The sequence below is a fragment of the Macaca thibetana genome, chromosome 18, assembly GCF_024542745.1.
Source record: "Macaca thibetana thibetana isolate TM-01 chromosome 18, ASM2454274v1, whole genome shotgun sequence".
Lineage (NCBI taxonomy): Eukaryota > Metazoa > Chordata > Mammalia > Primates > Cercopithecidae > Macaca > Macaca thibetana.
This window is the reverse complement of record NC_065595.1, coordinates 31,430,437-31,448,296: the sequence shown is the minus strand read 5'-3', so window position 1 is coordinate 31,448,296 and position 17,860 is coordinate 31,430,437. Positions and strand designations below refer to the sequence as shown.

At 37.2% G+C, this 17,860-nt stretch overlaps 1 protein-coding gene across 8 annotated transcripts in view; it reads right to left on the bottom strand.

The window, feature by feature from the left end:
• DYM (dymeclin) overlaps positions 1 to 17,860 on the bottom strand; it is a 400,993-nt gene that overhangs the window by 148,002 nt on the left and 235,131 nt on the right. For 4 of the 8 annotated variants that reach the window (XM_050767681.1, XM_050767686.1, XM_050767683.1 and 1 more), the window contains exon 14: positions 15,465 to 15,629. The exons of the other annotated variants lie outside the window; for them this stretch is intronic. In XM_050767681.1, the coding sequence (XP_050623638.1) occupies positions 15,465 to 15,629 (165 nt within the window). The remainder of the gene's footprint in view (positions 1 to 15,464; positions 15,630 to 17,860) is intronic. 8 annotated transcript variants of the gene reach the window in all.

Here is a 17,860-nt window from a genome sequence, read left to right as displayed (position 1 = left end):
GTGATTGTGCTGGGGGGAGCTCAGGGGGTTTGGGGGTTGGCACTCTGCCCCACATCATTCAAGGGTCGACTATATTTGGATAGTAATTATACTTCAGAATCCCCAGAAAAGCTTCTGCTTGTTTACTTAAAGTTAGAAGAATAACACAATTGTTAGTAACTAAACAGAAGAATGACAAGGAAACTATGAGAATATTAGTCACCATTATAAATTATACTCAGTTGCTAATTACTCTTAATTATTCCTCTTCCAGTACTAAGTAAAACCTAAAACTTATCCTTTAGGTTACCTTGAAACTCTGCCTATAAATGCTTACTTTTTGAAATCTAGTTGAAAATACCTTATATCCACTATTACTTTGAGAAGAAAAAAAAATCAACCCTGTATCAAAAATTAAAACCGAACTTAGATATTTTGGATACAACACCATGAAATTTTTATAAAGATTAGTAGCTTTGGACAACAAGAGACACTATATGTTTAGAGAACAGAGACCAGACTAAACTGAAGATAAAGAATTTAAATGACCAAGAAAAATGGTTTTGAGTTTCTTCTGTTTCTACAGTTTACACATCAATTTAAAATTTTAGCCAGTTTTATAAATTATCTCCTAGTGAAACTGTGAGTAGGTAAAGAACAGAAGTTCAATAATTTTGACACAAATATAATTTAGAATGTATAGTCATCAAATAATATTAAATTTGTAATGGCCCTATGATGAGTCAAAATGATTTCAAGGGCAAAGCTAATGAAATCATACTATTATTAAAAGGATTCTTAGGAGGCAAAGAATAAGGTCAAAAGTGTGGCTTTGGGGGCCAGAACGTTTGGATTGCAATACTGGCTTTAATACCTTTCTAAGCAAGTCATTCATTCATTCATTTTGGAGACGTGGTCTCACTCTGTCACCCAGGCTGGAGTGTAGTAGCGCAATCATAGCGCACTGCAGCCTCAAACACCTGGGCTCAAGTGATCCTCTTGCCTCAGCCTCCTGGAACTATACATATGTGCCACTATGCCTGGCTATTTTTTTTTTTTTTTTGTAGAGAGAGAGTCTTGCCTAAGCTGGTCTTGAACTCCTGGCCAATCAATTGACCATAGTTGCATGGGTTCTTTTCTGGGGTCTCTAATTTTTTTTTTTTTGTAGAGACAAGAGTCTTGCCTAAGCTGGTCTTGAACTCCTGGCCAATCAATTGACCATAGTTGCATGGGTTCTTTTCTGGGGTCTCTATTCTGTTCCACTGGTCAATGGGTCTATTTTTATACCAGTACAATGCTGTTCTAATTACTATCGTTTTATAGTATACAGTAGTTTGAAATCTGGTCGTGTAATACCTCCAGCTTTGTTCTTTTTGCTTACAATTGCCTTGGTTACTTGGGTTTCTCTGTGGTTCTATATGAATTTTAGGATTATTTTTCTATATGTATGGGAAATGACATTGGAATTTTTATAGAGATTGCACTGAAAAACAGGCCGGGCGCGGTGGCTCAAGCCTGTAATCCCAGCACTTTGGGAGGCCGAGACGGGCGGATCACAAGGTCAGGAGATCGAGACCATCCTGGCGAACCCGGTGAAACCCCATCTCTACTAAAAAATACAAAAAAAAAAAAAACTAGCCGGGCGAGGTGGCGGGCACCTGTAGTCCCAGCTACTCGGGAGGCTGAGGCAGGAGAATGGCGTGAACCCGGGAGGCGGAGCTTGCAGTGAGCTGAGATCCGGCCACTGCACTCCAGCCTGGGCGACAGAGGCCAAGGGGGTAGGGGGGAAAAGGAGATTACAGTCAAAGGGTACAAAGCCTCAGCTAGGCAGGAAGAATAAGTTTGATTCTTTTTTAGATCAATCGCACAGCATGGTGAATATAATTGTTATATACATTTCAACATCACTAACAGTAAATCTCTAATGTTCTCGTCACAAAAAAATGTTAAATAGTGAGGTGATGGATATGCTAACTAGCTTAACTTAATCTTTCCACATTGTATTAAAAAATCTTAACACCATCTTGCACCCCATAAATATATATAACTGTAATTTGTCAATAGACAATAAAAATAAAATTTTTAAAAATTTAAATAAAGAGTTAATAACTGGAACACTGGCTACTGCAGTGTAAGAGTTCAATAAATATTAGCTATTATCACCATTACTGGGCAAAAAAAATATTTTGTATGCACGCTTTCTCTAATATGTAGCCTTTAAAAAAAATCCATACATCTAAAGTTCATTTAAAAATTAATTTTTAATGAACTGCCTCTTATAGACAGCTAGTTTGTAGAACTGTTGTGCAAAACAAGTGCCCTCCTGGAACACGTGTGATGCCAATTTAATATCAATACAAGAATAGTCATGGAAAAATGCCAAAGTCACTCTTCGATTCCCATTTTAGCTCAAATCTGTAAGAACGTTTTTAAAACATAAGAGAATAGAACTGAAATTTTAAAATCTCAGAACAACATTTTTAAAAATAGAAGAAGCTATCTACTGAGAATAATTCACTAGACACATGTGTGGTGAGATACATTTATCTCACTTTATAATGCTGTGACATTCAATAAGATGAAACTTTGATCAGAGAAGGGACTCCAGAGAGACTTGGATTCTACTTTGGTTTGTTGTGTGATCATTGCCAAACCATTTAACTTCTCTGTATTCTCCTTTCCTTCCTCATCTTTTATAACATAGAAATAAATCATTCTGTTGTCAATATAACTCAGATTATATTGGAATAAATGCCATTTCCATTCTGTAGCCAAACTGAAAAGGATTTACCTTCCTCGTCACCAGTGTGATGATTTAGTTACTTAGTGCCAGCAGGTGAAACATTAACTTCTGATTTACATCACTGTCTATTTAAATTTTGGAAGTCAAATAAATCCAAGGGCTGGCATCATGACATGCCAGGGCATGGAGTGGGTGGAATCACTTTTCTCCATATACGGAAACCCTGTATGTTTAAGTCTGTTAGACATTTAGTTACAAAGAATATTTCTATAATAAGCAGTTGTGCAAGTCTGCATGTCTGAATATGTACATGAAATTCCCTGCAAATGGCAGCCCAGGAGAAGAGCATCCAACTTGAGGAATTTTGTATCCAATCCAAATCCTCCATACACATATTTAAACTGCATGAGAAATTTTAATTTGTTATTTAGCGTGTTCATATTCAGGAATTCTGGTCACACCTACACACCCACACCTACACACTCTACATCAGCTGAGACTTGAGTGCCCCCTTCACCAATGCGATCTATACCTAGAAGCGTCTGGTGGGAAAAAAGGATCTACTACATTTTTTGGATCAAATATGAATTTCATATTGTTCTTTCCTAAGGTCCTATTCTTACATTGCTTCCATATGCCAAAATTCTTATGACATCCTTCTTACAGATTAAAAATCCAGTTAATAAGTATTTTTGTTATATTTTTAGTTACTGACTTAATTTCTTCCATTTTTGAATGATACTACTGGTGACATTTTAGTGTAGATCACGGTGGCAGGCTAGTAATCTAAAATTTATTCTGGGTGGGGTTTTAATGTTACTGTTAGTCTTCAATAAATCTTAACAATACTCTTATAAGTAACACAAAAAAAAATTTTAAAAATATTTCCAGGTTAGTACAAATTTATTTACTTTTCTGCTAAGTTATTTTGAATTAAAAAGTTAAATGGTATTTTTAATATACATAAATACATATTTTCTTATATTTTACCTATATTCCTGAAACTTTACTCTGTTACTACTATTGCAGTCATTAGCCTCCATAATTTACTTATGCCAAAGGAAAACTTTTTGGGGGAGTGAGTGGTGATGGTAAAGCTTGCTAGGACTACTCTATTTTCAAATTGTTTTCCAATTTTGTGTTTAAATTTCAAGAGGCAAAATTTAATGTAAAATAATTTTGCTTTCCCCTCTGTGCTCTTCTGGTTAGCTGAAGCTAGCAGAGTAAATGTTATTTTATAATTTTTTTCAAGCTTTTGATTTCTTTAATTAATGGTCATTTATGTATCTATTTTCCCAACACTTTATGCTTATCTAACAAGATGTAATTGTTAGTTCAGTTCACTGTCTACTCAAAGTACTGTGTTACTTTAAGATTAAGTTTTCTCCTTTTTATTTAATGCATTATAACTGTACATATTTATGCGATTCAGAGTGATACTTCTATATGTGTATACAATGGGTGATGATCAAATCAGGGTAATTAGAATAGCCATCACCTCAAATATTTATCATTTCTTTGTGTTGTGAACATTCAAAATTCTCTCTTCTAGTTTTTTGAGAATATACAATAAAGTTAACCATATTCACCCTTCAGTACCACAGAACATGAAAACTCACTTTTCCTAGCTAGCTATAATTTTGTATTCATTAACCAGCCTCTCTCTATCCTCCCCTCCTAGCTGAGGAAATCATAGAGAATCTATGCTACTGCATCTACCCAGAATTGAAGCCAAAGCACCCTACCCAACCAACACTATAGATACATCCACAATAAAAAGTTTCGTGTTTTCAGGAGGACTCTTTCAAAGTAAGTTGATATTGCCTTGATGGTCATGGTTATCGGATAATTTCAATAAGTGGAAAATTTGTAAATTATTTTACTGGGAGGAAAAGCAGTGCAATTCTGCATGTTCAAGAAGACTTAAGGAGCTTTTCTCTACTCAGGTAGTTTTACTGCACATCTGTAGAAACTATAACCAGAGAACTACAACCAAATATTTCAATTTCTAATTATGCTCTCTTAAATGCTTTTTTTTTTCTTTTTTTTTAAACGGAGCCTCGCTCTCTTGCCCAAGTTGGAGTGCAGTGGTGTGATCTCGGCTCACTGCAACCTCCACCTCCTGGGTTCAAGTGATTCTCCTGCCTCAGTCTCCTGAGTAGCTGAGATCACATGCACCCACACCACACCTGGCTAATTTTTTGTATTTTCAGTAGAGATGGGGTTTCACCATGTTGGCCAGGCTGGTCTGGAACTCCAGACCTCAGGTGATCCACCTGCCTCGGCCTCCCAAAGTGCTGGGATTAGAGGCGTGAGCCACTGCATTGCACCTGGCCTTGAATGCTACTTTTAAGACACAGTAGCTTTATAACAGGATCACACTTTACTGCTTCTCTAAGTCTCTTGAAAAGTGATTAGTAGACTAAACAAGTCTGCAAAAAGTTAAGTTCATTTCAGCAAAACAAAATTACCCATTCTCAGCAAATATGAAGCACCTATTGAATACCCAAGTATCATATTAAGTGCTAGGGATCAGTGGTTACACACACACACACACACACACATATGCATACACACACACATTTTCTGCCCTTATGGAACTAACAGTCTACTCTTAGAGTGAGAGCGACATCAAGAGTGAGAGAGTGCGGGGAGCAGCATGTGAGAGGAACCACAATATTAACATAACAACGTTTTGGATAAAGGAAAACCTGTCTGAGGAAGTGACAAATGTAAGAAAATATGGAGAAGGGAAAAGACAGGAAAGAACATGGAAAAAATCCTGAGAGAGAAAAGGGGCGAGCAACTCCTGGAAGAGAAAACACAATTGATATGGCTAGAGAATGTAGCATCCTAAGGGCAAAGAAAAGTCACTAAAGGGTTAAGCAAGGAAGGGACATGTGACTTAGAATCTATCAAGATGCTTGCTAGATCAGGAATTAGGGGCAAGGGTGGGGTGACAGAACTTGAGGAAAAGGACCAGGCAGGAGTCCAGGTGTGTGATAAGGACTGTCTGAGCTAGAGGGACTGGCAGTGGTAACAGAGAAAAAAAAGTACGGATTTGATTTATACTTTGGATAGAGAACTGAAATGGATGTAGTGAGGATGGAAACAGCGGGTGAGGGGAAAACGCTGATGACTCTTAGGTGGTAGGCAGAAGCAACTTGATGGATACAGGCACCATTCATGGAGATGAAAAGGTTTACGGAGAAAGCTTAAGAGTTCTCTTGGGAGATGGGACATGTGAGGTATGAGTGTTGACGTTAACAGTAAGGCAGCTCTCAGGATAGGACAAGGGCTCAGAGTTTCAGCTGGATTATCAATTTGGAACATATTGGCACGCGGACATCATATACAGTCATAGAAATTGATGCAAATGCATAAGGTAAGACTTTAAGTAGGAACAAGCTTTTTAAAAGTTCTAATGTTTTAAACCAAAAAGCATAAAAAGAAACAGCAAAAGGGAGGGAAGAAAGCCAGGAGTACGCTGTCACAGAAGTCAAAAGAAGAGGGTGGGGCTGCGCTACCTAGCTCATCTGTTGGGGTCAAGTAAAGAAGATGGTGAAGTTACTCAAACTGTGCCTTCCCCTCTCCCCTAGAATGCATGTAAACAATTCATTCCCATGGTTCTTGAAAAAAAGAAAAACCCCAAACCAGAAACATACTAAGTTAGAAGAACAACTTTTTAAAATGTATCTATTATATTTTCTTACCAACTTTTCTGATCTGAATTTACTTGTCCTATTTTGACTTATACTGCACTGAGTACTAATGCTGTAAATCTTTAAGACTGAATATCACATTATAGAAAATGGAATAGGCTTGATGACAGGATCAAGTAGTGAATATGTAATTCAAAAGGAAACCATAATGGTTTAAGTGGGATAATACATTTCATTTCATGCCACAGAAGTGGCACAGAAATCAATAAAGCACACAGCCACAACAGAATTATTAAGACAGTATCATATGCATGAAAAATTATGACTATAGCTTCAAGTATTTATTCATTACAGATTTAGTGAGTAGCATATTGTGAGTAGACAAGACCATTCCAGCAATTTTTAAAACTTCTTTTGAGGAAACTCATTAGAGTTTTGTCTTAGATTTAGACTGAAGATGCAATCCTTTGAAAGCAATAAAATGGCACCAGATGTGATTTTTTTTTTTTAAAGCACAGTATAAAAGACATGACAAATGGGTAAAAATATTCCTAAATTTGAAAGTGCTACAGTTTAGATATAGAAATGATTTCATGTCACACTTATTTAGAATTATAAATCCGTTCAGTTAAAAAGAAAAGCAAAAAAAAAAAAAAGCAAAAAAAAAAAAGCAAATCTATAAAAGTTCTAAAATAAACCATGGGAGAAATTCTCTGTGATCATACTGGGGAACTCCTATCTAATCCTGTAAACCACTGCAGTTCTTTGCCTATTAATAAAGTGGCATTACATTATGTTAGTAGAGGGAAAAAATAAAAGAAAATCCAAAGATACACAAGTAACTTGGCGGTGGTTGGGAGGAGGGTAGAGAAAAGGGAGAGAAAAAATTTACTTAGATTTGCATAATTTTTTTAATTTGTAAAAGATAAATTTTAAATTATTTTAAAAAGAAATGTCATGTATATTTTACTATTGTTCCACAGCTATTTTTATACATTATCTGGTTTTTGGACACACACATAATTTTTATGTAGTTGTTTTAATAGCCATATATAATTTTATATTCTTTTTTCATTAAACAATATGTCAAATATAACTACTAAAAATACAAAATAGCAGTATATGTTTATATTCTTTTTTCATAAACATGTCAAATGTTTTCCATATTTCTACTTATTTTTCTTTATAATATTTTAATGGTTATATGATAGTCCATTGAGTTGATAGGATACAGTTTAGTGGACCATTCTTTTATTTTGTTCCTAAATATAACTCTTTCTGTAGGTTAAGTTCTTCCCTTAAGATAAATTCCAATATATTAACATTTTAGTGACTTTTGGTAAATACTTCTAACATATTTCTTTATAGAATTCACTATCTTCATTACTACTAAAAATTTTTTTCTTTCATTGACAAAAATTATATTATGATGTACAACATGTTTTGATATATGTATACATTGTGGAAATTATTAAATCAAGTGAATTAATATATTCATTGCATCACATACTTTTTTGTGGTAAGAACACTTAAAGATCTACTCTCAGCAATTTTCGTGTATACAATATCTTGTTATTAACAATAATCACCATGTTGTGAAACAGATCTCTTGAATCGCCATGCTTTGGATCGCATTGTATGACTGGAAAATAATCCAGAATCACGTATTATACCATATCTTTAGTATAACCAATTTTAAAATGGTTGGACAGTTCAAAAAATCTTCACTCTTAAAAAATCATTCTTTTACCAACTGATTACACAAAGCTTTTAATATTGAGTATCGGTAACAAGAATTCTCCTAGCACACTCCTCTTACAGTATAAAATATAAACCACACAAATGATACATACTAAATATTTGCCATGTTGATAGGAACTAACTACATGCACAGAAGTAATAACACAGTTCCTACTAATATTTCATACTATACCATTTCAATATTGAAAAATGTTCTCTCAATATCATACTTCACTTCATTTTTTTTCAAAGTTCACCTCCATTAAGTCCTTCTTTTTTCATCTCTACTGCCACAATCGGGTAGTCTATGTGTTGGTCTATTACCTAAATTCAGATTCTTTCCCCTCAGGTTCATTTAAATGCACAACAGTCACCAGAAGCAGCATGCTTTGACCACATCACAGTCACGCTCAAAAGCACTAAGTAAAACTCAATGGGCTACCAAAATCATACACAAACAAAAAAAGTCAAAACCAAAATAAAACATGTGAAATGACCTGGCCTAGCATTCAAGGCCCTCGGGAGTCTGGCCCTAGCAAATGTAACTCATTGCAATATTGATTAACATCACAGATAAATCTGCTTTTGCCAAACGTCCTATTACTGCCCCAGCATATGTCATGTGCTCTCCCATATGTGAACTTCCGCACTTGAGTTTTCCATGCCTACTCTGGTAATAGAACATTATCTATTCTTAGTTCCTGCTCAAATAATTCTGTTTCAGACCACTTCAGATTCTCTTGTCAGAAGAGATCACTTTTTATATGTTACTAATTTTATATTTAACAGTACAGGGTAATGATTTTTTCCCAATGGTATTATCTTTCTGTCTTCACTGGGAACCCCTCTTGCTGTTTGGCACAGGATTAATCACACGGTTATCACTGAGTAAGCATTTGTTAATTACTCAGGACAGGAACTCTCGATTGTATGGCAAAGATGGTTAGTTGTCCCTATAACCATCTTCCCTTCTTACCCAACAGCAGAATACTTAGCAGGCCACATGGCCACTTAGCTAAAAACTTTATTTCCAGCTTACCACACACACTGGGTAGTCCTATGGCAATCTTTTGGCCAAAGGGATGTGTGATGCCCTTAAAATGGAAATTTACATCCAACTTCTGCTGTCTGAAATGCAGGGCTTGTGGTGAGGCATTTGAGACCTTTTGGTCAGAGCAACACATGACGGGTGGTGGAACACAAGAGAAAAGAACTCTGGGTCTTGAAAATTGTATGGGGCAGAGCTGCCACATCAGCTCATACTTTTACTTGAGAAGTAAACTTCCATTTGCTTCTTTAAGCCACTATTATTTGGGCAGGGGAGTCTCTCTTTTACACAGCAGCTATATCTAAAATTCTACCTAAATCAGGTCCATGTAAAATTTAGAGGCAAAAACTCCTATTTCTGTTTTTTGAAGAGAGTCCATAATTTTTAATAGATTGTAGAAGAGTTATGAGCCCCAAAAGGTCAGGAACCATTGATCTTGGCAAAGTATTAACTAGTCAAGGACTTCAGTGTTAACATGCTTTACTTTATAAGAAGAGAACATAATGTTTTTAACTCAATGTGTGTTAGAAAATAATTTTAAAACATTTCTGATGCTGTTTCTCAGCTTTCTCTCATCAAGCAGCAACAATCTGAAGAGCCTAGTTAATAGTAACTCAAAATAAATTGTGCCACTGCAACAGAATTAACTCAACACTAAACTTAGCTCTTCATTTTTCCTTGCTTCAGCCCCAATTAAAACAATAGTAGCAGCTATATTTTTGACATCAGCAAAGTATGTGAAGTAAAAATAAAGACAAATAGGTACTTTCTTACTTCACAGATTTCTCACAAAACGTATTCACCACTCCACCCTGAAACCTAAGAAAGTAGAACTTAAAATTGGACGTGGAACTCTAAGCAGTGTTGGTCTATTACCTAAATTCAGATTCTTTCCTCTCAGATTCACTTAAATGCATGACAGTCATCAGAAGTAGCATGCTTTGACCATGTCACAATCATTCTCAAAAGCACTAAGTAAACCTCAATTGGCAACTGAAGTCCACACACAAACCAAAAAAGCCTAGCAATGAAATGAAATTCTCAAGTGCTTACTCAAAATTCTAAATTTGATTTCTAGAGAAGTCAAATCCAAGGTTGGTAATTTGAGAGCTGATTTCCATGCTTCTGGGGGTAAAATGGAGGAGCTAACAGGTCTGAAAGGCTTATGGCTTCATAAAATGTGACTCAGAAACAAGAAAAACCTCAATACATTACATATATTTATTTGTTTTATTTGTTGAGACGGAGTCTCACTCTGTCGTCCAGACTGGAGTGCAGTGGCGTGATCTTGGCTCACTGCAACCTCCACCTCCTGGGTTCAAGCGATTCTCCTGCCTCAGCTTCCCAAGTAGCTAGGACTACAGGTATGTACCATGACGCCCGGCTAATTTTTTGTATTTTTAGTAGAGACAGGGTTTCACCATGTTGGCCAGGCTGGTCTTGAAACCCTGACCTCAGGTGATCCACCCGCCTCAGCCTCCCAAACTGCTGGGATTACAGGTGTGAGTCACCACTCCTGGCCTCAATCCATTACATTTAAACAAGAACAAATGTAAAGCCCTGCAATTACATTCAAATAATTAAATGTACAAATCTAGAGAAATGTGTTTTTGTGTGAAAAAGATCTGGTAATTCTATATGAGTCAAGGTGTGCCTGTTTTTAAAGATCACTCCAGTCTTAGGACAAATTAAGAGTATAATTTATTACAGATTGCCATAGTGGATGAGAAAAAATACACCTAATTTATAACTATAATTTTATAATTCATATTTTAAATTATAAAATATACTGAAATATCCAATTCTGGATATCAAATTTTATGATGGGAACTATCAATCATCCAATAAGATAATAAAAAGACTGCATAATCTAAAAATCATCTGTTGTCAGGAACAGATTAAATGGCCAAGGTATTTAAGCTGAGGAGAACAAAAATTAAGGGGAGTCCATGACAGATGTTTTCAAAAACCCAAGGGTACCTCATAGACAGCACAGTTTATACATTTGTGTGTTTCTCTAAAGCACAGAGCTATAGCCAATATATAAAAATTATTTGCAGGCAGGTTTAACATATTCTAATCTTTCTAAAAATGAAACAGCAAGAGCTTGACTGCCTTCCGAGGTAAGTAGCACACAGAAGTGCTCTCTTTCAGGGATGCTGTAAAACAAATTCTGACATTTGGAAGAAGTTTGCAGTAGAATGAGACTTCTATCTATAGCAGTAGGTCATGTGAGACTAAGGTAGTTTTTGTTTGTTTGTTTGTTTGTTTTTGCGGAGTCTTGCTCCGTCACCCAGGCTTGAGTGCGGTGGCGTGATCTTGGCTCACTGCAACCTCTGTCTCCCGGGCTCAAGTGATTCTCCTGCCTCAGACTCCTGAGTAGCTGGGACTACAGGCGTGTGTCACCACGCCCGGCTAATTTTTTTGTATTTTTAGTAGAGACGGAGTTTCACCTTGTCAGCCAGGATGGTCTCGATCTCCTGACCTCGTAATCCACCCATCTCGGCCTCCCAAAGTGCTGGGATTATAGGCATTAGCCACCGTGCCCAGCTGGTAAAGTTCTTTTTTAAGAAATAAGTTTATATTTCTCTCTAGAAACTGACTTACATTTTTAAATTCTGCATAACCAAAAGTTATTTGATTTTAAGTGAGTCTGTGATTGCTCCATTCAGACATTTGGCTTAGTTTGTCTCTCTATATTAATGGAGTTCTGTTGAAGAAAATCTCTCACCTGCAGGGACTACACTCCACTTGGCCATGTGTCACTGTGTATGCAAAATGTTTGTCACCTGCAAAGGAACACAGCAAGAGAAGGTGGCCAGATAATTCCTTTTATGCAAATCTATTCAGGTCCGTCCTGAATAGAACAGTGTCCTCTGTCCCATCCCAGACTGCAAGTGGTAAGAAAAGGAGTGAAAGCTGGTTGCGGGTATGGGGAGGAAGCCTTAACTCCAGAGCCCATGCCCCTAGTCACTACACCATATTAACATGTATTTCTTCTCTGTTGTTCAGAAAAAAAATGGGCAGGGCCTCAGGAGGGCTTGGTATTGAAAAAATGCCCTTTGGAGGCTTCATACCTTAAACTCTAGCTGAGAGTACTGAGAAATCCAAGTGGGTAAGGAATGAGGGGGTTCCAGGAAAGGTGTTGAAAGAGGAAAATAGAAAATGCAGAATAAATTCTACTCTGGCTCAGAAACTGAGTCTTGGCTGAACTCTGCTGGGAATCAGGGGAAGGGGGCTCAGGAATTGGACGCTGCTTTCGCCACTTGTGTCTCCATCTCTCTCCTCTCATTTTTTAACTTTTGTTCTTCTCTACTTTGTCTTCCTTCTCCTTTTTCTTTCATTTCCTTTTATTTTCCCAGCTGATGGTGTATTTCTGTCTCCTGTCTGCTCCTGCTACGTGAGGAGTGTGACTCCAGGAGAAAAAAGACAGGGGCCTCTGTCACACACGATGAATGCTAAAATCTGCTGCCAGCTGTATTAATGAGGGTTAACGATGTGCCAGGAATGACATGCTATATGATGTATAACAATGAACAAGATATAGTGTTTACCCCCAGAAGGCTTATAGTTTCCACAAAACCAAAGGATACCTATGACAGGATAGGATACACACAAAGAAAAACACATGGAATAGATATGTGGTAACAAGGAACACAGAGGTGAAGCATAGTGTGATAATGAATTTTATGTGTAAACCGGGCTAAACTATTGTGCCCAGTTGTTTGGTCAAACACTAGTTTAGATGTTGCTGTGAAGGTATTTGCAGATGTGATTAGCATTTATGATCCACTGACTTTAAGGAAAGCAGAGTACCTTTTATAACGTGAATGGGACTCACCCAATCAGTTGAAGCTATTAAAGGGACAGGTTTCCCGAGGAAGAAGGAATTCTGTCTGACGACCACAGCATAAAAATCCTGCCTGAGTCACTTGTCTGATGGCCTGCCCTGTGCATTTAGGATTTGAGACTGCAACATCAAGGCTTACCTCAATTTCCAGGCTGCCAACCTGCCCTACAGATTTCAGACTTGCAAGCCCCTACAATCGCCAAAGCCAATTCCCAAAATAGCTCTGTCTCTGTCTCTCTCTCTCCACTTACATATAAAATCTCCTATTGGTTTTGTGGAGAGTCCTGATGATACACTAGTAAATAAGAGTAAGGTCGACCGGGTGTAGTGGCTCACGCCTGTAATCCCAACACTTTGGAGGCCGAGGAGGGCAGATCACTTGAGGTCAGGAGTTCGAGACTAGCCTGGCCAACATGGTGAAACCCCAACTCTACTAAAAATATAAAAATTAGCCAGGCATGGCGGTGCACACCTGTAATCCCAGCTACTCAGGAGGCTGAGGTGGGAGAATTGCTTGAACCAGGGAGGCAGAGGTTGCAGTGAGCTGAGATTGAGTCACTGAAGCCTAGCCTGGGCGGGTGACAGAGCAAGACGAAAGAAAGAAAAGAAAGAAAGGAAGGAAGGAAGAAGGAAGGTAGGAAGGAAGGTAGGAAGGAAGGAAGGAAGGAAGGAAGGAAGGAAGGAAGGAAGGAAGGAAGGAAGGAAGGAAGGAAGGAAGGAAGGAAGGAAAGAAGGAAGGAAAGAAAGAAAAGAGAAGAGAAGAGAAGAGAAGAGAAGAGAGGTCAATTATGCTGCACATTTCAGAAGTTCAATGATCAGCAGCAGTTCTCCTCATTCCTCGAAACCAGACACACACTGTCTCCAATTCCTAAGAATATCATGCAACTTACCTGATATTCCCTCACTTTACATAAGCCAGTGGAAAGTCACTGGGTTTAGTATGCTAAATTTGATAAATTCTTCTAACATTACATACTTAAGAGTTAATTCTATTATTTTCACCTGCTTTTCTATCCCTGAGCTTTTTATTTCTCAAAAGTATCCACACTGACTTGATAAGAGGCTGATCAACATCATCATGAGTCTGTAAAATCTTTCTGCTACTAAGAAAAGTCTCTGTTAATTTACACACCAGACTGCTTTCCTTTCCTAGCAATCAAGTGTTTTCACTTAGATATTATGTATAGTCTGAAGTTTTATATGTTTCATCATCTGAAAAGGTCTATTTTAAATTCTAAATGTTTGCTAATTTCTGGTTAAGGTTGTCATGGAATTTTCTCCTTCTTCATCTAAATCATCTGGCAGTGAAGATATTGCCTTAAATCATCATATCTAGCTAACAGTATAGAGCTGGTATAAGTCATCTCTTATTTCGAAAAAAAAAAAAAGTGTGTTAAAAATGTTAACTGCAAAGCACAAAGCGGTAATGTCATACTGCCCTCTATTTTGGTGCATGATACACACAAAACAGCAGGTGTTGATTTTCTCTGATATTCGAGATTGACAGCTTGTCTCTTTCTTCCTCCACCCACCATCATTATGTTTAATTTACATTCATCCATGACACACTGCAACCTGCTGATTTTATATGATTTTATAGCCACTCTGTATGTAAATAAAATGAGTAAAAAATACGAAACCCCAATAGTATAATTTCTGCCTTCCTGTAAAATCAATCTGCTCAACTGAATGCACTTCTATCAGAACATAGGTGAAATCCTACAGCTAGCTCTCAGGTGTGCTTGCATGAAGGAGAACTCAAAGGTCATAGTAACTGTAGAGTCTATTTCATATAAAAATCAGAGCACTCCAACTGCTATAAATTAAATCAAAAGATTCCCAAATGCAATGAGGTATAGAATAGTTCTGGCAAGTTTAGGCCAGACGCGGTGGCTCACGCCTGTAATCCCAGCACTTTGGGAGGCCGAGAAGGGCAGATCACAAGATCAGGAGATTGAGACCATCCTGGCTAACACGGTGAAACCCCATCTCTACTAAAAATACAAAAAATTAGCTGGGCGTAGTGGTGGATGCCCGTAGTCCCAGGTACTTGGGAGGCTGAGGCAGGAGAATTGTGTGAACCCAGGAGGCGGAGCTTGCAGTGAGCTGAGATTGCACCACTGCACTCCAGCCTGGGTGACAGAGCCAGGCTCCGTCTCAAAAAAAAAAAAAAAAAAAAAAAAAAAATAGTTCTGGCAAGTTTATACGGACAATTCCGTGGTTGAACGCTTTCCTCTCTTCCATGAAACATAATATAAATTACTTAAGAAGACATGTGTAAGGAAACAAAATCCAGCTATTACTTAAAAAAATTATTTAGTACCATCTCAAATATAAATGTTCTCTTTAATAATTTAATTGACACATGTCTTATTAAAACATGCAATTATCAGTCATATACAACATGCAGCATGCAGTAAATGGACAGCAGAGGTTAATAACCTGGAAGCATAGGATCTGAGAATGTGAGAGCAAGTTAAAGACAAGAGTTCCTCTCCATTGTCACTGAGGGTCGAGAAGCAATGCTGAAGCGTAGAACAGTGAGAGTGGGGGAAATACAGTTTGTCCAACACATAAACATATCTCCGCAAGTGGCGGCAGGTATAACTGAAAGACAAAGGTAAAAGGAGAGAAACAGAAAGAGAGGAGTTTTCCTTTGAAAAAATAAATCATTCTTTATGTCCTCAAAGCTTTCTGTGTATCTTCACTAGATGGTGCCCGAGAAAAAAAACTGTCAGAATGAAAAGATAAAAAAGAAAATGAACAATCAGAATAAAAAATGGGCAAAAGATCTAAACAGACACTTCATCAAAGAAGATATACAGATGGCAAATAAGCATATGAAGAGATGTTTAACATCATACATCACGAGGAAAATGCAAATTCAAACAATGAGACACCACCACAGACTATTTGAATGGCCCAAATCCAGAGCATGGATTACACCAAATGCAGGCGAGGATGTGGAGCAGCAGGAACTCTCATTCACTGCTGGTGGAGATGCAAAATGGTATAGCTACTTTGGAAGGCAGTTCGGCACCTTCTTATAAAACTAAATATACTCTTACCATACAATCCAGAAACTGTGCTCTTTAGAATTTATCCAAAAGAGTTGAAAACTTATATCCACACAAAAATCTGCACACAGGTGTTTATGGCAGCTTTATTCAGAATTGCCCACACTTGAAAACAACCAAGGTGTCCTTTAGTAGATGAATAAATAAATAAACGGTGGTACATCTAGACGATGGATTATTATTTAGGGCTAAAAAAATGAGCTATCAAGTCATGAAAAGACATGGAGGAACCTAAATTACTAAGTGAAAGCCACCAATCTGCAAAAGGCTACATATTGTGTGATTCCATTTATATGACATTCTGGAAAAGGAAAAACTATGGAGACAGCAAAAAGATTAGGGGTTGCCAGGAGTTAGAGTGGAGGGATAGATGAATACACAAAGCATAGAGGATTTTTAGGGCAGTGAAGCTACTCTACTAATACTATGATGGTGGATACATACATTTATCGAAAACCAAAGAATATACAACAGCAAGAGTGAACCCTAATGTAAACTATGTAGTTTGGATGATTATGTGTCAATGCAGGTTCATCAACTATAACAAATATGTCACTCTGGCACAGGATGTTGATAGCGGGGGAGGTTGGAGGCCAGGGAATAATATGGGAACTCTATTCTTTCTGATCACTTTTGTTGTGAACCTAAAACTGCTCTTTAAAAAGTCTATTTGGTGGAGAAAAAGGCATACTCACTGGGAGAAAAGTCTCAAAATATGAGGCTGTCATTAGTGAACCACATAAAATATGCCTTGGTAGAACAAAGTGATACAAAATACTTTTTCTTCACGGTATTATGAATATGTTCCTGGCAAGTAGGCAATAATACTACTACAATATGGAAGAGATTATGGTAGAGAGAACACTGAATTGCAAGTCAGAAAACTTAGAAATCCTTTGGAAAAGTGCTTGCAAAAATAAAATTTTTTAAAGAAAGACAAGACTTAGAAATCTAAATCCCGCTCACCCATTGGCAGCTTTATAATAGTGGGTGTATGACCCCTCTAAGCCTCAAACCCATAAGCGAACAACATAGAAGTAAAAAGTTTTAAACTGCTCCAAGATTTTAAAGTGATATTATAAAAAATAAAGTAATAAGAGGACCAATAAGAATTATCACTATTATTGTCAGAGTAATTTCACTGATGCCACATTTCAGGCCATTTAAAAATAGCAAGCTAGAGAGAAGAGAATGTAAAATCAATCTGACAAGGCAAATCAACAAAATAGTGTACATATCATGTGATATGCCTTGGCTATTATTAGTCCTTCAGAATCATGTCTAAAGAACTACATCAAAACTATATCAAAGTATTAATACCAAGAGGGTGATAGGTAATTTTTTAAGTATGTTGAACTCAAAACTAGTAAGTTAGAAGATTTGACATGGGCAAATTTCCACAAATGAACAATCCATTCATCCATTCAACCCACTAGCCTATCAAACAACCAATCAGTCAAGCAGTAACTACTATCTACTGCATGTGGGAACAGTGCTGGGCATTGAAGACAGGGTGGGGAATGATGTATACACAATTCCTACCCTTAAGGAGCTTACAACCTAGAGTGGGAGACAGATTATAAGACCCAGCAAAATCCCTCTAAAATAGAGAAAGTCTTAAGAAGCTGTTAATCTCCAAAACAGAGTAGTTAAAAATCTTTTAAAGTAGGCTTATATTTAAAGAGATGTTTCTATTGAGTCTTGGAAAGGATTCTAGGACTCCATCCACCAAAAGAGAGCAAAAACTTAAGAAAATACAAG